At 34.1% G+C, this 23405-nt stretch overlaps 1 protein-coding gene across 1 annotated transcript; it reads right to left on the bottom strand.

The window, feature by feature from the left end:
- Positions 1-3261: 3261 nt before the first annotated feature.
- Positions 3262-3756, bottom strand: LOC130870900 (peptidyl-prolyl cis-trans isomerase A-like). Its single transcript, XM_057763850.1, has one exon. The coding sequence runs from the start codon at positions 3754-3756 to the stop codon at positions 3262-3264; it is 495 nt and encodes a 164-aa protein (XP_057619833.1).
- Positions 3757-23405: the final 19649 nt, after the last annotated feature.

The raw sequence follows: 23405 nt of genomic DNA, 5'->3' as shown, positions 1-23405 counted from the left end.
GCACTTCACTGTTTCTCATATGTCAAAGCTTGATTATAACTTTTAGATGTATTTAACTGAGAGTACCCACAGATGTTCAGAAATTATCAAGGAACATTGAAGAGGAGAAGTTTCCAGCCAAAAAAAAAAAAAAAAAAAAAAAAGAAAAGAAAAAAAAAACTGTAGTGGCGTAAATGAACGACAGACGGAAATTATAGTAAAATATTTAGCTTTAATTAGGGAAAGACTCATAGAAACCAAAGTTCCAGCAAAGAACAGGAAAGCAGAAGAGCAGGCGGGGAGCATGCCTGCAACCTTTATAAGTAAAGAATATCCTCGGGGGATCCCGCCCTACAAGCAAAGTGATTGGCTGGGTCTCCTCTACATCTCTCCTTTTTGTCTAAGTAAGACAGAGCCAAATCAAATACAGCTATATACAATAGGAACAAATAATAAATATACTAAACATTCTATTTTAAAGAGTCTAAATAATGTAGAGAGTAACTACAATTATGTAATCTTAACTCTGTCAAAGATCTGAGAGGGGAATTAATATTACTTAACAAACGAAGGATATCCAAAATGTGTAACTAATGACAGAGACAACTGACTACCTGGGCAATCACCCAAAGTCTTGTTTGTAATGTTGAGTCAACTAACTTTGGCTAAGGCCTAACATAACTGACATACCATTATTAAAGGCAAGGAACTTTCTTAGAACTATCCTAACCTGTCTTGGCAAGATAAGACAATCCTGTTTTATTCACATATGGATATTTTGTATCTTTGTCAGTATGGGCTTTTCTTAACCCAAAGGCCAGTTCTGCCAAGAAGACAAACTCCCAGTGGAGTGTCTTTGGTGCTCAACGTTCCCTCGGGAGTAGAGTGGTGTTGCCAGGAGTGATTGTGTCTCGTTGGCATGGAAATTTAAGTGGAAAAGGAAGATTAAAGAAAACGGAAAATGTCAATTAGATTTGGATATAAGAAGGACAAAGTAGAGAAGGGAAATTTGAGAGGGACAATTAATAATAAACACCTTTGAAAAACCATATGGAAAACTATTACTATATAAAGTACCTAAATACTTGGAAATACACACTGATAGATGATTAATAAAAACTCAGGGAAATTTGAGTTTAACCTGAAGATCCAAAAAATGAAGCAGACAGCCATTGGCTCTTACCTCAACCTCAGTCTAAAAATGGGGATCCTACCGCCAGGAATTTTAGAATGATATTAAAACTGAGAACTGTCTCCTTCTGTCTTAAAATCCTCTCTTTTTTATATAAATATATTTACATTTACATATATAAAAATATATTTGCATCCCCATGTACACATACATATATTTATAGAAAAGAGTTTTAAATAGTTACCCTACAAAGGGAGAGTCAATGATTCTCCCGGACACTATAAACCCACTCCACATGATGGAATTCACTACGTGATATAATATGCCTTGTCAGGATTTAAGTCAGTAATCACATTTCAGTGAAGTGAGAGTGACCATTTACTACTCATCAATTTCTGAGATTTTATATCTTTGGGCTCTCTTAAAAAATGTTAGGATAATAAATAATGTGAGGTTTTGAAAATTTTCCATGCCAAACTTTATTTTCCAGTTTCTTATTTAATGTTATCAGTTCCATCAAACACAAAGCATCTAGGTTTGTCATGGGAAAAATTAGACCCATTTTGTTGGTTAATAGCTACCTTGCAAATCTGGTTGAATTCCTTTCTTGGTGATAAGAGTTTCTGGTTTTGGTATGAAAACTAGGTACAGCTATCAGTTTGAATTGTAGGAGTTAGTTAGCCATCTGCTAAGGAGTTTTCAACTATTTTCTGCTTATAAAAATTATTAGTAATCTAATAAGGTTTCCATCTGTCTCAACATTAAGAGTATCATGATTTATTAGTAATTACCATATATTTTGTGGGCAAAAACAATTATATGAATAAATAGTCTTGGCATTTATTACACCAGTTAATGGGATTACCTCTGACTGTAAGAGTTGCCATCCCTGCTTCTTTAACTTCAGAATCCATACTCTGTTATTTAAACCCAAGCTTTATTGCCTCATGTCTTAATGGAAAATATGAACATGACAAAAAGCTCACCTGGGAACCTCATACACACCTATGCATTCCTTAAAATTTTGTTATTATGTAATTAAGGGTATATCTACAATTTTATTTTTATAGAAAATTATTCATTTTCATAGTTCCCTGGCAGCAAATATGAGATTTAATCTATGCAGCTTTCTGAATTTGTTTACCTGGTACTGTTCTCAATTTTAAATTTCATTCACCAAAGGTCATTGCTGTTTCTAAAGCTTGCCAAGCATTTCTAAGACTGACCACATGTGTCCCTAAAACCTCTGAAACATTTAATTACAATAATGTCTCTTCATGGCTTTAGTAATCCAACTACTTGCAAGTTGGTTCCAAAATCTGGGACCTATGTATTTTGACATGTGTGTCTTCCAATATTTTAAATACTTATTTTTAAATTCTATTAGTTATTTGTCTTCCACTTACAAGAGAAATTGTCTCTCTGATTGCCTTTGTTCTGTTCCATTCTATCCTTTAGTGATAAGAAGAGATGTTTGAATCAGACACTGGGTAATAGAAGGTTAATGTTAAATGGTATCAGAGTTAGACTCAGCTTCCTCTGTAAGAGAATAGAGTTTAGCATGATGAAATGAGCATTATCTAAATGATGTATTTAAGATAGATGGAGGAATTCCAAATCCCTATTTGCTTTCATCTCATTCCTCAATTTTTGGTACAGTAAGTACTTTATAGATGGCATAATTGGATGGTTTGTTCCAAAGGTTTTATAACTCTGAAACATTGACAAGACCAATAGAATAATTGTTATAATTATACTTTCTCAGCCCTCTTTCATTTAATTTTTCAGTCTTCAATATATTTCACTCAGTTTGGCATAAACTTTAGTACTACTGCAGTTGCAACCTTCACAAAGGTTCACAAGTTTTCATTTTAATTCCTCTTACAAATGCCATACTAATTCTTGCAGAGAGTTCAATGAATGATGACAATCTGTTTTTTTTTTTACAGTTCTCACTTAGTTTTTATTTATAATCATAAACTTAACTCTGCAATCCAGCTAGACTTGAAGGGGAATGAGGAAAATATGGAACCCAAAGAACTTCAGTGAGAGCAGAGATTACAGGGTACTGCGAGCAGATGGGGCTGGGGTGATCTCCTGAGTTACAGAAGGAATGGTCTGGTGGGTAAGAAGCCTGCAAGTCAAAAGAATTAGAGCTGTCCACAGTCGGAAATGGTGATCTTCTTGCTGGTCTTGCCATTGCTGGACCCAAAACGCTCCATGGCTTCCACAATGTTCATGCCTTCTTTCACCTTCCCAAAGACCACATGTTTGCCATCGAGCCACTCAGTTTTGGTGGTGCAGATAAAAAACTGGGAACCATTTGTGTTTGGTCCAGCATTTGCCATGGACAAGATGCCAGGACCTGTATGCTTCAGGATGAAGTTCTCATCCTCAAATTTTTCTCCGTAGATGGATCTGTCGCCAGTGCCATCATGGCATGTGAAGTCACCACCCTGGCACATGAATCCTGGAATAATCCTGTGAAAGGAAGAACCCTTATATCCAAATCCTTTCTCTCCAGTGCTCAGAGCATGAAAGTTTTCTGCTGTCTTTGGAACTTTGTCTACAAACAGCTCGAAGGAGACGCGGCCCAAGGATTTGCCATCGGCCGTGATGTAGAAGAACACAGTGGGGTTGACCATGGCTGCAGCAAGCGATGAGAGGGGACAGCGGCGTCTGTAAAGCCAAATGATGACAATCTTAGCACATGTCCATTATTGACATTACATTACTTCTTTTTGACACTAGGAAGCTTATTGGGGAAGTCAAGTGTAACACCATTTGATAGATTAAATTATTACATACTACTATTGTTCTTAACTAGTCCTGATTTACCCTGACATACCAGCCCATAAATGTTTTTACATACATTTGAGAACAGAAGCATGAACCTAGTAAAGGTAGAACCATAACCAAGGAAAGATGGAAAGGTAAGTGATTTAAATCATTATCTCATTACATACTTGACTCATATTCTTATTAAGAACTTTAACATTCATTTAAAATATATACTTTATAAATATAAACTGAAGATTATGGAGAAAATGTAAACCACAATCTCATCAGCCATAAATTATAGAATAATCTTTAAACAATCTAGAACACTTGTATGGACATAAACTTGAATACCTGAGTGTCTTTCCCTAAGCATCCCTGAATTTAGAGAGCATATTATCTGTTTTATATTTCTCTTTCTTTTTGTTAAATACCGTGGATACATGCTTATACAATAAACTCCAACTTTACTTTACAACAATGCTTGAGGAATTGTTTACATAGAAAGTTTTCTGTCAAAGCCATGGTGTATGATATCACTCATGTGTAGCATGTTACAGTACTCAAAGTATAATTCTTGGGGACGGATCCTGGAAAAATCCACAGTATGTCTGTTGGAAATAAATTATAAAATTTATTAGATGGAGTAGCTAGGAAAACTGTAGACCTTTATTATTTAGAAATTAAATGTATAAATTGTTTTAAAATGTATCATAAATTTTGATAATGATTCAATAACTGCAAGAATTTAAGAATGTAAATATTTTTAAATCAGTTAATTTAATGACTTTGCCTTGAAGAATATTCAATTAAAATGGTCAAGAAATATTAGATGATACTTCACACATGGTGATAATCTTATCATATCTATCTGTCCATTTGCATATTTTTCTACATATGTAGGGACATAGCCCCACCCATTGGGGGCGTGTTCGCCTCGGGCTAATGTTTACGGATAAATCTGCCGGGCGTGAGCCCAGCAGCCCTTTTCTTTTGCTCCGCTTTTCCGGTACACCACGGGAACCTTTGGTCCTGTAAGTTTATTTCCTTATTAAAGCTGTATATATCTATATAAAAAAAAAGAAGAAGAAGAAGAAGAGGAAAAGAAGGGGGTAACTGGTTTTTTGGGATGATTGGTATTTGTGAATTACTGTTTATAGAAAATTGTACTGGTACTGTTTCTTGTATACTGATATGTTGAATATTGAATGTGAGTGTTCCTACCTCTATTTTTGTATGAGTATGCTTATAACTTTGTCTATATTGTATTGATACATCTACCATATTACATTGTACATTTCTACCTCTGATACTATGGCATTGTTTACAGTTGAAGATCATTGTCTTCATATATTGCACAGTTGTTTATTCTTTTAGTCTTCAAAGTTAGATAGGTATTGAGAATTATATGTTTGTCATATTTATTTTTAAGTTTATCAGGTCTTTTAGAGATTATATTTAGTATAGATAGTATGATCTTCAGCCTCTTCGAAGAGCTGTAGAAAATGGCCTTTAATCTAACCTAAAATTTCTATGCCAAAGAGACACAATTACTCCTGGCAACACCACTCTACTCCCGAGAGAACGTTGAGCACCAAAGACACTCCACTGGGAGCTTGTCTTCTTGGCAGAACTGGCCTTTGGGTTAAGAAAAGCCCATACCTCAACTTCTGACAAAGATACAGAATATCCCTAAGTGGATGAAACAGGATTGTCTTATCTTGCCAAGACAGGGTAGGATAGTCCTAAGAAAGTTCCTTGCCTTTAATAATGGTATGCCAGTTATGTTAGGCCTTAGCCAAAGTTGGTTGACTCAACATTGCAAACGAGACTTTGGGTGATTGCCCAGGTAGTCAGTTGTCTCTGTCAATTGTTGCACATTTTTGGATATCTCTCGATTGTTAAGTAATATTTATTCCCTTCTCAGATCTTTGATGGAGTTGAAGATTATATAATTGTAGTTACTCTCTATGTTATTTAGACTCCTTGAGATAGAATGTTTAGCAAAAGTTTTGTTCTCAATATTGTTTGTTATATTTATTATTTGTTATTATTGTATATAGTTGTATTTGGTTTGGTTCTATCTTATTTAGACAAAAGGGGGAGATGTAGGGACATAGCCCCACCCATTGGGGGCGTGTTCGCCTCGGGCTAATGTTTATGGATAAATCTGCCGGGCGTGAGCCCAGCAGCCCTTTTCTTTTGCTCCGCTTTTCTGGTACACCGCGGGAACCTTTGGTCCTGTAAGTTTATTTCCTTATTAAAGCTGTATATATCTATATAATCTGTCTACATTCATTTGCGCCACCACATACATATATACATACATGTTATGCTTTATTGAATGCATCGGGAGATCTAATTAATATTTAATAATAACAATAATAATAATATGTATATATATGAAGTGAGAGAAAATTCCAATGAATAATTAAATATGTCATACCATTAGGGATAATCCACTAATACCAAAGGAAAATACTGATCAGGAAAATTATTTTGGGATCATGGGGATCAAGATAAGACGTAACACTTTATGTAACTAAAGATAAGTGTGTTTCTAACAAAGCAAGAGACAGAGGATTTGGATACTCAGATTATAGTAGATGAATATCCTTGAAGAAAGTAAAACAGGAATTAATTTCTGATTTTTGACATTTTCAGTGATATTATATCATCTGAGGTGAGTGAGGAAATAAAGAAAATATGAGTTCTCATAGTGAGTGTTGTGGTGGATTGATCATGAAATCTTATTGTCCTGCTAAGAATTGCTAAGACTACATGCAATATTAATGACTATATATTTAAAATCAAATAAGCATATACAACTGTGTTTGTATTTGTGCATATGAATGTTAGTTTCATTCAAATACATAAAAGTAGTTAAAATATTATGTAAAAGTAGGTTATTTTAATTGGGATTTGAAAGTGTAGTGATGAAACAGATTTTTTCATACATGAAATTATTCTGCTAATATTCAATGAAATTTAACTGGGATTAATAGGAAGTATGGGCAGAAGAGAGTAGTCATTTAATAAATTAGAGATGAAGAAGAATTAAAACATCTGGCTTCTTTGAGTTTAAATCAGCAAAACGAATGAAGACTATTTTGAGAGACAGAAGTGAATTTGTTTCAGTGGATAAATGAATTTGTATGTATAGCTACATTGTAAAATGTAGCAACATTAACAGTAAAACACCAAGGCATTAGTGTAGTGAAATTTCATTTTTATTTTTTAGTAAATGTATCTTAATTTTTTTTCTTTTTATAAAAAATTTCCACCTCCTCCCCTCCTCCTATTTCTCTCCCCCTCCCCCCAATCCCCTTCCTTCACCCTCTCCAGTCCAAAGAGCAGTCAGGGTTCCCTGCCCTGTGGGAAGTCCAAGGTCCTCCCCACTCCATCCAGGTCTAGGAAGGTAAACATTCAAACAGACTAGGTTCCCACAAAGCCAGTACATGCAGCAACATTGTCCTTGGCTTCTCAGTCAGTCCTCATTGTCAGCCACATTCAGAGAGTCCGGTTTGATCACATGCTCCATCTGTCCTAGTCCAGCTGGCCTTGGTGAGCTCCCATTACAGCAGCCCCACCGTCTCAGTGGGTGGGCGCACCCCTCGTGGTCCAGACTTCCTTGCCCATGTTCTCCCTCCCTCTGCTCCTCATTTGGACCTTGGGAGCTCAGTCCAGTGCTCCAGTGTATGTCTCTGTCTCTATCTCCATCTATTGCCAAATGAAGATTCTATGGTGATATGTAAGATATTCATGAGTGTGGCTATAGGATAGGGCCAGTTCAGGCACCCTCTCCTCAGCTGGACATTGAGCCTATAATTTGGGATCCTAGAGAAGCTAAATAAGAAGGTGAACCCAAAGAAAAGCATATAGTTATCTTCCTGGATATTGGAAGGAGACAAGATTGCCAGGCAAAAATTGGGAACTTGGGGGTGGAGTGGAGGTAAGGGGAGACGGAGGGGGGGGCCTTGGGGGAATGGGATGGTTGGGATGGAGGAAGGGTGGATATGGGAGCAGGGAAGTAGACATCTTAATTAAGGGAGCCATTTTGAGGTTGGCAAGAGACTTGACTCTAGAAGGGTTCCCAGGTGTACAAGGAAATGTCCCCAGCTTGTTCATTTTTATTTTAATAAATAAAGCTTGTCTGAAGATCGGAAAAGTAAAACACCCACACTGGCAAGGCAGCAATGACACACACCTTTAATCCATATAGCCACACTAGTTTGTCATAGAAACCAGTTGGTAGTGCACACCCTTAATCCCAGAACTAGAGAAGATTGTAAAACAGGAGGAGACATCGCTCAGGCAGTTTCATTTTGATGTTTCATGGAGGCATGATCACCATTTTTAGACTGAGATTGAGGCAAGCGCCATTGGCTATCCTCGTTTTTTCTGGTCTTCAGGTTTAGCTCCAATATCTGTCTCTGAGATTTTATTAAATCATGCTTCATCATAGAACAGGAATCATAAATAATAAAAAACATAGAGAATAAAAATCATAAATAAATAATACAAATAAAAATTAAAACAAATAAAAACCTAGAAAAGAATATTTTTAAACACATGGCACATATGTGAAGGAGGTTTGGTGTATTGTTCCTTACCTCAGTTTGGCCTTTTGTACCCACAGGAAAAAGGAAAAGTGTTATATTTAATACATACTATAAGAAATGCTTCCTTTTTAAATTTGTTTTCTATAGTAGGATGAGAAGACTTTATTTTATTTTTCCCACAAGTTTGTTCTTTCAGTATTTAAGTCTGCAGAGGTTTTGTCAATTGTCTTGTTTAATGTGGCATTATCAAGAATTATCAAAGCAGAGATCTGGAAGAAATTGAGCAATGATGATGAACAAATTTTATAATAATTTTAGCATTTTGTGTGGCAGGAGAAGCCTTGACTCTGCTTCTGCATAACATGAAATTCATAAACCAGTTGCTTCCAATTTTCCTGCAGATTGCCAACTGTCAGTCATGCAAACTATTCATCAATAGAGAAAGAGAAAAAGTAATTTTCCTGCTTATATGTGAAGCAGTACATATAAGACTTTATTTTAGAATAATTTTCAATTAGAGGGCTGAAGAAATTGTTCAGCCATTTATCCTAACCTTTGGATAAAGGCTAAGCTTACAACTAAAAAGAAGGATTGCATATCATAGTGACTTTCATAGAAAAATCAAAAGTGAATAAAACATACTATCTGCTAGGATTTGAAAGAGACAAAAAACAAATATAATTTTCAAGAAAGAAAAATATAACTAAACTGTAGTCAGAGAATGGTTGTATGGGTGTCAAAACCTGCAAGTCCCTTCCTTTCTGAAAATGGTTGTACGTCTTTGGCACTATATTGTGAAAGAACAGTGAAGACTTAAATCCTCACTATATGTCTGTGTATTTAGAAAACTCTTTTTGAAGCTTTGCTGTATTGATAAATAATGAGAGAAATAAAATTCAGGTTTCTGTATTTTCACAGAAAATAGCCTATGTCAGTCACAGAGAAGAATATTGACACAACTCATTGTCCAAATGTTAACTCATCCCCATATGGATGAAAGGTGAATGGACAAACCAGGCCAACAAATTCTAGTCTGCCTCTGGTTGAGTAATGTAGCAGCCAGAATTAATATGGAGTAGAGTACATGGTTAATGATTAATTTCTATATTTAGAATACTATTTCAACAAGTAAAAATGACTGAAATTCTTATTTTCATGAATTACTCTGATGTCAGGAGGCTTTGAAAGTACTGCTGCATTAAATTGAATCCTAATCACATTATAATCTTTTTATAATGTGTTAATAGCATTGTCTTTTAACTTTCCATAATGATATAGATAAACATAATTATACCAATGGAGAGAAAGATTAGAAAATCACAAAAGAACCAAATCCACCCTGGTGCTTTTTTAAACTATAAAAGCCTTTTAGATTCACAGAAAGTGTTTTAAATATAAGCTTCAAGATATAATTATACACACAGTAATTACAGTGTTATCTGTATACTTCCTTCTTATTACATGCTGAATCTTTTTATGAGGATAAAATTTTTATGAAAATAAAACTTATTGAATAAATAACCACTAAACGCTCATGTGATCATTTGTATGCTGTAATTAAGATTTGGTCCAAATTCTTTCCATTTCTTTCATTTATGTTTAAAATTGTATCCTTATCTGTGAAAAAGGCAGTATTTAGATATATTAGATTGAAACTCATGACAAATGGTCTGGGCAACAATAAAGATGCATTTTATTTTATCACTCAAGTGAATAAAAATGCTTTGACAGATTCACTAGAGGTTACACACACTCATGTTTTTCACAATTAGACTTTGAATCTAGTCTTCAGGCCCATTCAAAGGATGTATTATCAATCTTCCATCACCTCTAAATTCCCAGAGGATCTAGCATTATTTTGATTTTATATTGGAAATAAAAGAGGCTTACGGGAAAATAAAAATGGATTTTGATATGTTTTTACCATTCAAAAGTTGTTGGACTCAAGGAACACTGAATCTTTACAAAGCAATTCCCTGTTGAAGGCTAAAACCAACAATTGGTTCAAAACTGTATATACTACAAAGGTAGGGAGAACAATAAAATGAGATTAAAAGTATTCCTTTGCTGTGTCATGCATGCAGTGCATAAAGATTGAATAGCATTCCCTGACTGAACTGCAAATAAGAGCTCCATAAATCAATTTGCAGTATATAAGGCTCAACTATTAGCCTGCAGTTTTTCTACAACTATTAAACAGATTTTATTGCTTTACACTCTTACTAGGTTAGTTCTGTACTTTTTAAAAGTCTGACTTATAATGAAATCTGAAGAAACAGCTGTCTAGAAATTTATACTTTTCTTTCCAGGTTATATCTATGGTATTATATGTGCTTTCAGCTTACATATTCTATCATATATGATAGGAAAAATAATTTTCAGGAATGGCTAAACAAAATTTAAGGGGGGGGGTTGTTATGAAATGCAGTACATGCCAAATGAGTACTTGCATAAAAGAATAATGGAAAAGCATAATGTTAGTTTGTTGAAGTATAAATTGGAATAATAAATCACCCAAGATCAACTATCTTTCAAAGTGAAAAACTAACACAACATAAAATCTAGTCTAAATGCAAAGCATATTATAACACTTTAATTATAGAAATCGGTCCAATGAAAATATTTTATTTATCTGATTAAGTGGACACAAGACTCAAAGTTGCATCTGTACATATTTTCATTCCAAATTTTGTGATGATTGGGAATTTAAGTCTTAACTCTAAGTATCAAGTGCTCATTAGACTAGATATTTAATTAGGATAGAAAGTTCAGATTTATCAGGTAGGAACATTACAAAGGAAAATGTGAAAAAAACAAATTTATTACTGTGGTATAGTATATCAAGCAAGGCTAAAAGTTGAATGAATGCATAAGACTTAGTCACAAATATAAGTTTCATAAATTTAAGCATACAGTGGATATAGTTTATGATTGTATTCATTGTTTCTTATTTCTAGCCTAACAGAATAATAATCAGAAATAAGTTGAACATTTAATAATTTATATTTCATTGGATCTACTTCATAATCTAGTATGACTAGTTTCCGGAAACTAGTTCGGAGAAACAGAGAGATGAAAAGATAAATACTAAATATAGGGATTCATAGAAGGATAAGTTTATTGTTGCACTTGTTTCTGTTCTGTTAAACTTATTTTAGTAAAAATATATAATTATATGTATTTATGGAGACCCATAAAATATTTCAGCATATGTGTAGATTGAAAAATGTTAAAATCACTACAAGAATTCAACCCTCCTCCAATTTCACCATTTACTTGAAATAAATCTTTTGCAATATGCAGTATATTTCCATTATATATAATCATTCTGCTGAGCAAGTAACCACAATAAATTATACTACATATCTAGCCATAACCAAATATTTATGTGTGACACATTCAACATTTCTTCTTGTAGATAGTCTTTCCTCTCTCTAATAAAAAAATATAATCACCAGACTCTATAAGATCCCTTTTTTGCTGAGCTGTGGTGGTGCACATTTTTAATCCCAGGACTTGAGATGCAGAGATAGGTGGATCTCTGTATGTTCGAGGACAGCCTACTCTGCAGAGTGAGTTCCAGCACAGTCTCCAAAGCTACAGGGAAACCCTGTCTTGCAAAGCAAAATAAACAAGCCAAAAGGATCCCCTTTGTTAAAATTTACCATATAATTTTAAATTCACTACGATTGCATTTTTATATCCTGAATGCTTCACTTAACATATAATAGAGCAGTTCCATGCAAAGTGTCATACATAGGATTTCATCACTCTGTAGCTTATTGATATTTAAATACAAATGTGTGACTTATTGACTCCATTTCCTAGTTAATATTTAAACTCATCCATTCTTTTGACATAGTTCTATAGAAAGTATGGATATTGCTTTAAAACATAGCTTTAATTTATTTAGGTCTACAACATATAGGACATTACTACATCAAGGTGTGGTTATTAGTTGGTATTACTCAGATTATTTTCTTCAGTGTTTATATTAAATTACATGTGTACCCAAAGTAGTGCTTTAATTTTTCACATCATTACAAAAACTTGCAATCTTTGCAGTTTTATGATTGTCATTCATATAAATGGAGTAAAGGGAACTGTAGTGCAGCTTTGAATTGTTTGCCTGATGTGTTCAAGACACTGTTTTTAATCTTCAGCACCTACAAAACAGTAAAGAGAAACAGTATCTTATAGTCAACATATCAATCAACACCAATATAAATCACATACATATATAGAATGCTACATATGCATATATATTCACAGAATTCTATCTCATATAATTTTTTCAAGATACACTAATAAAAATAAAATGCATAAAGTTTTTGAGGATAATTTGTGCTTTGTTATGTTTTTGCTTAATTTCATTTAGCCTCTGTATACACTCAGAATGTCATCATAACATTCAATATATACACACAAACCAAATAAAAATGTCCAAAAGTGAAAAAAAATATATAACCTATTTTTGTTCTAACATGATGCTTAATGCATTGTTAAAAAAAAAATAAAAATTGATATTAAATATACATGCATGTTTAACATATAGTAGTAATACATATTTATAGTTGTATGTTATTGAAACAGATGCAATACAGTTTTGAATTTTATATATGTGTCAGAGGGGTGTTTTTAGTACTTTGTCATTTTTAACCTTTTAGCTATGAATTGAAAGCCTATAGTGTGCTGACAATTTACACACTGTGTTTCTAACATTATGTCGAATGTATTCAAAGTATCTTAAATCTGTAAAAGGCTTCTACATAGAATATTAGTCTTTGATTATATAGTTCTTCTTTGATTATAAAGTTCAAATGGCTCACTTAGGCAATACTCATAAGTAGTCAGATATTTTGTTATTTTATTCTTTTTTTTTTTTTTTTTTTTTTTTTGGTTTTTTCGAGACAGGGTTTCTCTGTGGTTTTGGAGCCTGTCCTGGAACTAGCTCTTGTAGACCAGACTGGTCTCAAACTCACAGAGATCCGCCTGCCTCTGCCTCCCAAGTGCTGGGATTAAAGGCGTGCGCCACCACCGCCCGGCTTGTTATTTTATTCTTTTTTGTTTTAAATTTTTTATTCATTTTAATACAGGCAACATTCCCCCCTCCCTGCTTCACTCTACCTCCTTCCCTCCCCATTCCCCCATCCACTCCTTAGAAAGGGTAAGGCCTCTCATGGAGAGTCAACAAAGGCTGACAAGTCAAGTTGAGACAGGACCAAGCCCCTCTCCCTGCATCAAGCCTTAACAAGGCATTCCACCATAGGGAAGAGCTCCAAAAAGCTAGCTGATCAGGGATAAACCCTGATCCACCACCAGAGGCATCACAAAGAGACCACACCATAACACTGTCAGCCATAGGCAGAGGGCCTTCTTTGGTCCAATGCAGGCTTCCCAGTTGTCATTTCAGAGTCCATGAGCTCCCTCTAGCTTGGGTTGGCTGTCTTTGTGGATTTTCCTATCAGGATTTTGATTCCCCCCACCATTACTGATATAATCCCTCCTTCCTCTCTCCAACTGCACTCCCATAGCTTGGCCAAGAGGTGGGCTGCGCATCTGCTATCATCAGTTACTGGATGAAGGTTCTATGATAACAATTAGGGTAGTCTCCAATCTGATTACAGGAGATAGCCAGTTCAGACTTATTGTTAGAAATTTTAGCTGGGGTCATCATTAAGGATTTCTGGGAATTTCCCTAGCACCAGGTTTCTCCTTTTTAGTGAGCACATATTTGGAGCATGGAGCTGCGGGCCTGCTTTTCGTCCTGCCAGGCTCCCGCATGGTTAGTTTTATACCCGAAATAACAACACACGCATTGTATTCTTTTAAACACTGCTTGGCCCATTTCTATTCATGTGTGTAGCACCCCAAGGTGTGCTTACCCGGAAGATTCTAGCCTACGTCCATCCTGGGTTTGAGCTTTATTGCGTCTGCCGGGGAGAGGGGAGCATGGCATCTGCTCCAGAGAGCAGAGCTGTCGAGTCTGAGCTCACTTCCTCTTCCTCCCAGCATTCTGTTCTGTTTACTCTACCCATCTAGGTTTTAACCTATGAGGGCCAAGCAGTTTCTTTATTACTTAACCAATGAAATCAACAGATTGATATATGACACTACCACATCACATATTATATCTGTCTTTCTCAGTCTGGGATGTCTCACTCATGATGATATTTTTCAAGTTCCACCCATTTGTTTGCATGCTTCATAATGTCATATTTTCTAATATGTAATTAGAACTCAATTGTATAAATGTACCACATTTTCTTATTATCTATTCTTCATTATTGTCTTGATACCATATTTCATTATCCATTCTTCAGTTGAGGAACATCTAGGTTGTTTCCAGTTTCTGACTATCATGAATAAAGTTACTATGAAAACAGCTAAACAAGTGTCTTTGTGGTGGGATAAAACTTATTTGAGTGTATGCCTAAGAGTGGAAGAGCTGGGTGTTGAGGTATCTTGATTTCTAATTTTCTGAGGAACTGTCAATTTTCAAGTGGTACATGAGTTTACACTTCCACCAGCAATAGGGGCATCTTTGACAGCATAAACTGTAATTTGTGTTATTGATCTTAGCCATTCTGACAGTTGTAAGATGGAATCTCAAGAGCAGTTTTGATTTGCATTTCCCTGATGGAGTAAGAATGTTGTGCAATTCTATTTGTTTGTTAATTTTTAATTTTTTTAACAATCTTTTCTCATTTTACGTATCAATCCCAGTTTCCACTCCTTCCCTTCCTCACATTCACTCCACCTCCTCCCCACTCCACTCCCTATCTGCTCCTTGGGGAGTCAACAAAGTCTAGCACATTGTTTTGAGGCAGGACCAGGGCTCTACCCACTATGTCTAGGCTAATCAAGGTGTCCCTTCAAAGCAAATAGGCTCCAAAAATCCAATACAATAAATCTTGATCTCACTGCCAGTAGTCAACAGTCTGTCCCAGTCATACAACTCTCACCCATATTCCGAGGGCCTAGTTTGCCAATATTGTGGTTTCTTTCCTGTCAGGTTAGAGTTGATGGGCTCCCATTAACATGGGTAAGGTGCTTAAATGGGTGTCCCCATCACGGTTTGACATCGTTGTTTATATTCTCACTCCTCCCATTCCTCGACTGGACTTTGGGAGCTTAGCTTAGTATTCAGCTATGGATCTCTGCTTCTGCTGTTTCTCAGCTATTTGAGATTTTTTTTTTTTTGTGGAGAATTTTGATGACAATGTTAGTTTATTGATGTTGACTTTCTTGAGTTCTCTATATATTTGGATATTAGCCCCCTATTGGGTGTAGAATGATCAAAATCTTTTCCCATTTTGTAGGCAGCTGTTTTGTCCTATTGATAGTGTCATTTGACTTTCAGAAAAATTTCAGGTTTCCATTTGGTATTCAATATTTTTTGTCTATAGCAGGATTTTCCAAATACTTAGAGAATCATTTAATTTGGATTAGGTACAGACATCATCCTCTGTAAGCAGCTGTGATCATTTGGATAGATATGGCCTGCCTAGATTAATGTGTTTCAATGCATAGCAAATAGGAAGTGTGGCCTTGTCGAAGTAGGTGTGGTATTGTTGGTGGAAGCTGTGAAAATGGAGGTGGACTTACATGTCTCATAAATACTCAATCAGATCTACTGTCACAGTCTTCCTGTGCTCCCTACAGATCCAGTAGAACTCTTAGCTCCTTCTCCAGCACCATGTCTGCTTGCATGCCACCATGTCCTGCCATAATGATAATGGACTAAAACTCGGAAAATGTAAGATAGCATCAACTAAATATTTTCATTTATAAAACTTGCTATGGTCGTGGTGTCTCTTCATAACAATGGAAACCCTAACTAAAACAAAAGTTAGTACCAGAGACTGGGGTATTACTATAATAGGTCTAACTATGCTTATATTTGGAGGAATTTGTGAAACTTTTATTTGGAGGATTTTGTGAAATTGATTTCAGTGAACAGTAGGATGATTTAAGTTAGGTTTAATGGACAATACTATTGGAATCATGGAAGACAGCAGTGGTGTGCATGATTTGAACTGTGGAGGCTGACATGAAGAATTTCACAGTAGAAGAATTTTAGGATGTGGCGTAGAGACTGGAAAGATATTTTGGCAAAGAATTTGGCTATTTTTTGTTCTTAAAAAAATCATCTGAGACTAAAGTAAAGAGTTTTTGGTTAATTCCATTGACAGATGATATATCATAGCAGCCTAATATAGACTCAGTTGTATGAATATTAAGGACTACTTGTATACAGATCTATAGCAAAAAGGAGAAATACTAGAATGTGAAAATACAAAATGTTCAATTTGAGAAGAATATAAGCACTTAAAATTGGAATGGAACTAGGTACTGTGTTAAAGGAGGTAAACAGTTTACGAAATAGAATAAAGGGAATTATAAACTCAGGGCAAGAACCCAACCATCAAATTTTCCAACCTGTGTAAAGAAATGAAAGGAAAATGAAAATAAAGAACACGTTAGGGCCAATTATATTGGTATATGTCTTTATTCCTAGCACTCAGAGGGCAGAGGCTGGAAGATCTCTGTGTTTGGTGCCAGTCTGGACTACATATCAAGTTTCAAAGAATCTGCCTTGTCCTGCCATGAGTGACAAATTTTTGCAGCATAGAAGAGCATTACCACGCAACAATAGTCTATATTCTAATATAGTAAAATAAATGTTTTAGGAAAATAAAGACTTTTCATAAATATAAAGTCTTACTTATTTCACTAGTAGAAAATATATTTATAATATTCGATCAGAGCTTATTAGAGTCTAATGCTTAGACCTTTTCTACAGGACTACAGAACTTACTATATAGAAAGGATAAAAATATATATCTCTATTAACATTGACACAGAATGCAGAGATTACAGCCATGAATTTTGCTACAGGATAGTTTAAAATGCCAAGGCAGCTAGAATCTGAGATACAGTGTAAAATGTACAAAAATTCCAAGAAAATAAAGAAAATGTAATATTCTTTAGGATAGTAGTTCTTTTATAGACTAGGTATTTTGTTAAAAGCAGAAGGAAGCCATATATAATTATTTTATTAACAGTTGTCAGCTATGTAAATTTAATTGGTTAGCTTTCAGAGAGATTCTAATAAGACATAAAATATGACTTTAAATTTGATTATTTTAGATTAATAAGATTGCTGTATCATATATTGTTTCTTGTATATGATGTGTAGATATTAAATAAACTAGTGATAATAAAAATATTACATTTACTTTAATCTATAAATATGCATTCTTATGAACCACATTTTGGTGGTAAAGAGAGAGCCTCTAAAAATTTGAGACAAGTGTGGATTCATATGGACAATTGCAAATATTTCAAATCAAAATTACTGCAAAGTGTAAATTCAGTCGCTCTATACTCATGCCTATAGTTTGCTTTCTATTCACATTATATAAACTTTTGTCTGTGATACCCCTAGTCCTGAGGCGACATTGCTATTGTAGCTATGTATACACCAGTAGCATATCCTGTCATTACCAAATGCCTGAGCTATTTTACACGATACCTTTAATTCTGTAGCGCCCATACTACCTCAAGCAGTAACAGTAGGAGAGTACCGCAAATATTCAGCTTAGTCTGCCAGCTTGAGACAGAGCCTTGGTTCTTCCTAGGTAACAGCTTCTATGAGGTGAGTCTGAGGAATCATGCCCAGAAAACCCCATGATGCTGTCCTCTTCTCAATTACCACTGATTTTTCACTCCCAGATTACAAGCATTGTCAGTCCCAGTACAAGAAAATTTTTGCTACAGTGGTGCTTGTCTTCTGTTAGAGTTGCTCACTGCTTTGCTTTTCATAGCCTACTCAGCGTCTTTTTCTATGGGATTCAGGGCCACCTATCTAAGTATTCCCTCAGTGGGCTGGGTCCCTCCACATCAATCACTAATTAAGAAAATGCTTCACAGACTTTTCTACTGGTTGCCTGTTGAAGTAATTTTCTCATTTTAGGTTCTCTTTTTCTACATGACTAATGATTGTATAAAGATGATGAAAACCTAGCCATTCTCTATTGTACTAGAGAACCCTGACTGATCGATGACTTTGGATAGTGTCATGCATGCAATGTAAAAAAACATTTTAAAATTATGAAAACAAAAAAGTCTTTAAAAAAACATTTTATTTCAAAATTATCATTAATGTTTTTCATTTGAAATACAAAAAACAAAAAAGACAGGGTATAATCTCCACAGTAAGTGAAATCTTCCACTCTAGAAAAATGATACCTCCTTAGATATAGAATACTGCAACACAAACTATCAAATGTTTTCAAAATTATTCCATATACATATATCAAAATATTTAATACTCTTAGTTAAACTTAAGAAGCCCATTTCCTTAAATAAAGTAAATCAATAGTGGTTAATTTTTAAATTATATTTTAATTATAATATTCTCCCATTGTATTTCCTCCCTATGAACCCTACTGTATAACCTTCCATTCTTTCCTGCCAATTCATGACCCTTTTTTTGTTATTTTGTCTGTGTGTCTGTGCATGATTGCAAGTGCATGTGATCCCAAATATAACATGTTGAGTCCTTTTTGTTACTTATATGTATCTATGTATATATGTTTTCAGGGATTATAATTTGACACTCAAGACAACCAATTGTTAGGCTTATACAAGTAATCACTTCTGTGACTTCCTAGGTACATACAGAACATGCCACATACAGAAGACATCCATGCATCCATACCTCATCTTCTGATGTGGGATAACCCTCTGCATGCTGTGAATACTATTGGTAAACAAAGAAACTGCTTTAGGCCTATTGCAGCACAGAATAGGGCAAGGCAGGAATTCCAAACAGATAGAGAAGGAGAGAGTTGGCAGAGTAAAAGAAGTTTCATGTAGCTGCCAGCCAGTACCTTCCCAGTAGGCAACAGCCTCATGGTGATGCACAGATAAATAGAGATGGATTAATTTAAAATATAAGAACTAGCTAGCAATATGCCTAAGTTATTGGCCAATCAGTGTTTTAATTAATATAGTTTCTGTGTGATTATTTTGTGTCTTGGTGTCCAGGAAATAAACAAGCAGCCTCTGCCTACAATCCTCTAGAAATGTCTTTATTCTCTTGGCTATATAGTGGTGTTCATTGAGTCTTGAGGGAAAGATAAATGTATCCTATAAATATTACAATAAAATTATATCTTATTTGGCCACATTTTATAATGTCTATTATCCTAATTTCATACATAGCAAAGTTAACAAGTTTGCTTTTGTTTCTTCATATATGCATTAGTGTTTCTTGTTTTGTTTTTGTTTCTGTGTTGGAGATTAAATAACAGATTTTGGACATATTAAACAAGGAAACTAATATTTAACAATATCCCTAGCTCAACTGTGATTTTGTTTCTATGATGCTTTTTTAATCAATAAAATAGTAAATTTTCTAGAATTTCTTTTTAGTCTAGTAATAAATAGAAAATAAATTATTACATAATAGAAAAGAACCACTACTATAATCTGGAGAATTTAATACTGAGTTTGTGTATTTTATTTCTTTTCTACTCGTAGGTATGTATATTCAATTTTTATGAAATTAAATAATAAAAACAGTTACATTGAAAGATTTGAAATGTAGCAGAGCAAAATTTCAAAAAAAAATAAAAAGCAATAAGAAAATTCCATCTTTTTAAGCAAAGGATAAAACAAAACCAGATAAATTGTCCTCTGAAAATTTAGGATCCTAAACGACCAAACAACTTTAGCAAACAAGAGTAGGGATATGAACAGACATATTTCCAATCTAGTTATTATCTGTCTCAATGAAGTAGCAAGAAGAGGCCAGCCAAATTCTATTCATTTTCACTAATTTCCTCTAAAGTCCAGACAATGTCCATCTTGTTTTTTTCACAGAAACAAAATAAAATACATTTTGAAATAAAGAAATAAATTAAGAAAATAAATACATCAAAAGAAAAGTTTACATTGCAAAAAAAAAAACCACTTATATCTCAAATATCAGCAAGAAAAGGAAATAAACTCAACTCAAATGTTATTATGTTAATATATATTAAACATTAATACTAACAAAATACAAAGATTTTTCACATATACACAAAATGAAACTTCAAAGAGAGAAAGGTAATTTTTAGATATAAATAAAATAAAAAAATCAATTCCAGGATAAAAAATATCACAAGAATAACATGGATATTGTCATATTTTTTTAATTGTGAAAACTATCAAACATTGAATGAAATTAAAGCAAGACTAAAAGTTATAAATATTAAATGAAAATAGTAATCATAGGCAACATTAATAAAAATAATAATTGTGCCAGCAGAAAGCAAACATTCAATATTGACATTATCGAGCATGTAAGCTCATGAGAAATCACCCACCTTAAATTGTTATGTTCCCCAATATTAGATATCCTCATACAAGACACGAAACCTCATAAAACTGCTCAATGAACCAGGTTAAATTACACAAAGTGATGAAGCAAAACAAGGTAAAGCAAAATCCACCTCTACTATTACTTATTGGTCCATACACTTCCTAAAACTAGGCAATATCATTTATGATACTGCTTGTCTTATAATTTAAACATGATTCAAGTCATTCGAAATATAGTCTCTGTCAACAGGGCATTAAATTAGAAATCAATACAAGAAATACGCATACTAAAGAAATCAATGAAAAGTAAAATAAAAGTAAATTGTAGTGAATAAATATCTAACTATAGTGTATTGGAATTTGTGGGATGCCACTAAGAAAATAATTATGGGTTAGAAGTGTGAAATACTGCATACTCTATCCATATTTGAAATAAGAAAACATGTCTTATTCTAAAAATGGATTACAAAATAGAAAGGAGTAAAAAAAGCAAATGAAAATAAGACAACTGTTTTTTCTTTCCTGATGGGTCATGAAGGTAACAAGTGAAAAATCTTCCACCTGAGTTCTTTTATGGCCAGGATCTTTTAGCCTCAGAAGTTAACAAGACTCATAGTCGAGTCAGAAATACATCACTGACCTATATACAATCACTTGCAAGCCTCTTTATATAGAACCTCATGTAGAGGCTATTTTCAGGAGATTCATTTAAGGGGATGAGAGAGGGAAAACAGAAACATGCTTCTTCACTGAAACATACCCACTGCTAAGGCCTGTCTTCTACTCCATCCATATCCATAAAAGAACATGGCTTTTTAAAAATTGGGGTTGTTTCAGTAACAATGTGACTTCATTTTTATGTTTTTGTACTTTCTCAACCTATTTCTATTTCTCATTTGAAGAACATGCAAATTAACAAGCTTACCTTTCTCAGGCTTATACTACTTTTTCATAATTATTCATTTGAGTCCTTAATAACCACATATATTATTACTGACCACCCACCATTCTTAATATTTTAGTATTTCTGACAAGTATGAGAATGAACAAACAAATGTTTCATTAATACTTCTATTCTATTTTGGATTTCTTTGTCTTCTATGACAGTTTGTGCCAAGGTCCTTCAAGGTATATGGAATTTTGGGGGAAAAATGAATGCATTAAAAACAAAGCAAAATTTAAAAAATGGGAATGGAAAAGAATCAATAAGGAGTAGTGATATGGAAAGCAGACATTTAACAAAGCACATGAATAAAATCAATTATTAATTTATGGTAAGGTCCCCAATAACAATAAACAACACACATAATAGGAGAGGGGAGATCAGAGAGAAGAGACAGCTATGAAATCCATATCAGAAATGAAACAAGTTATTTCATTACAGATTTATTATACAACAATCAAAAGAAACACTGGTATATCTCTTATTGGGTAATTGTCCTTACTGCAAAATATGGGAACTATGTTTCATCTCTTGGACCCAATTTTTTTTGATAAAAAAAGAATAAATTCTAGTAAGTTGTCCTCTTATTTCAGACACAATAACAAGACACACACAGAGAACACACACAAACATATTTGAACTACAGTATTTCAGTTCATTGAAGAAATATACCTTGGTTCTATAGACTTTTAGACTTCCTGTCCTGAGGACACACAGTAATTGTTACCAAAAGAGATGTTTATTGGTCATGTACCATTCTTTAACTGACTCTCCAAAGCAATGAACATTTACAGGCCAAACATAAGAAAAAAAAATCCAGCCCCCACCTCTTCTCCCTGCCCCCCACACTGCCTGCTCTGTGACTACCCAGCTTCTTGGGAAATGACTGTTTCTGAGTCTCTTTTTTAAAGGTTTATTTTGTTTATGTTAAATATGTATGAGTGTTTGCCTACATGAACATAGTTGAACTACATTCATGACTCATGCCCACAGAAGCCAGAAGAGGCCATTAAATTGCTTGGACCTGAAGTAACAGTCGTAAATACCAGACTGTAGAAATCTGGATACTGAACCTGTGTTCTCTTCTAGATCAGCTAGTGTTCTTAGCCTCATATCACTCTAACCTCCAATGTTAAAATCCTACACTTATACCCACACCTTTGCAGTGATTTCCAACAAATAAAAGCTTGCACCATCTCAAGTCTCTAGGTGGTAGTTTTATATTCTTTTTCCTGAGTTTCAAGACATATTTTAAGTGTATCTTAAAGATTATTCTACAAGGGAACCTTTACTGCTTCCATGTCATAACAGTGTAGTGATGTGTGTTAAGAAGCAACAAGAGAAATTAAGAGAAGTTTGAAAAAAACCTTAATGTTTACAAATTCAGGAAAAAGGTAAAATGATCTTTGAATCAACCAAGCATTATCGTGACACCTTAACTAGATAAAAATAGCAACAACAAGCAAAGCTAGTTATGATTCCTTATAAACATAAACAGAAAGTTAAAAAAATGAAATATTGAATATGTTAGTGTAAAAGTAATATTACCTTGTTGATACAAATTTTGCTTAAAGAATGCAAGACCTACTAAAAAACATACTCATGTTGCTCACAAAATTAGAAAAAGTAGAGAGAC

Source organism: Chionomys nivalis, chromosome 3 (genome assembly GCF_950005125.1).
Source record: "Chionomys nivalis chromosome 3, mChiNiv1.1, whole genome shotgun sequence".
Classification (NCBI taxonomy): domain Eukaryota; kingdom Metazoa; phylum Chordata; class Mammalia; order Rodentia; family Cricetidae; genus Chionomys; species Chionomys nivalis.
This window is presented reverse-complemented; position numbering and strand designations above follow the sequence as displayed.

Bases quoted from the DNA above. Each gene is read 5' to 3' on its own strand.
- LOC130870900 (XM_057763850.1), bottom strand. From the start codon at position 3,756: ATGGTCAACCCCACTGTGTTCTTCTACATCACGGCCGATGGCAAATCC.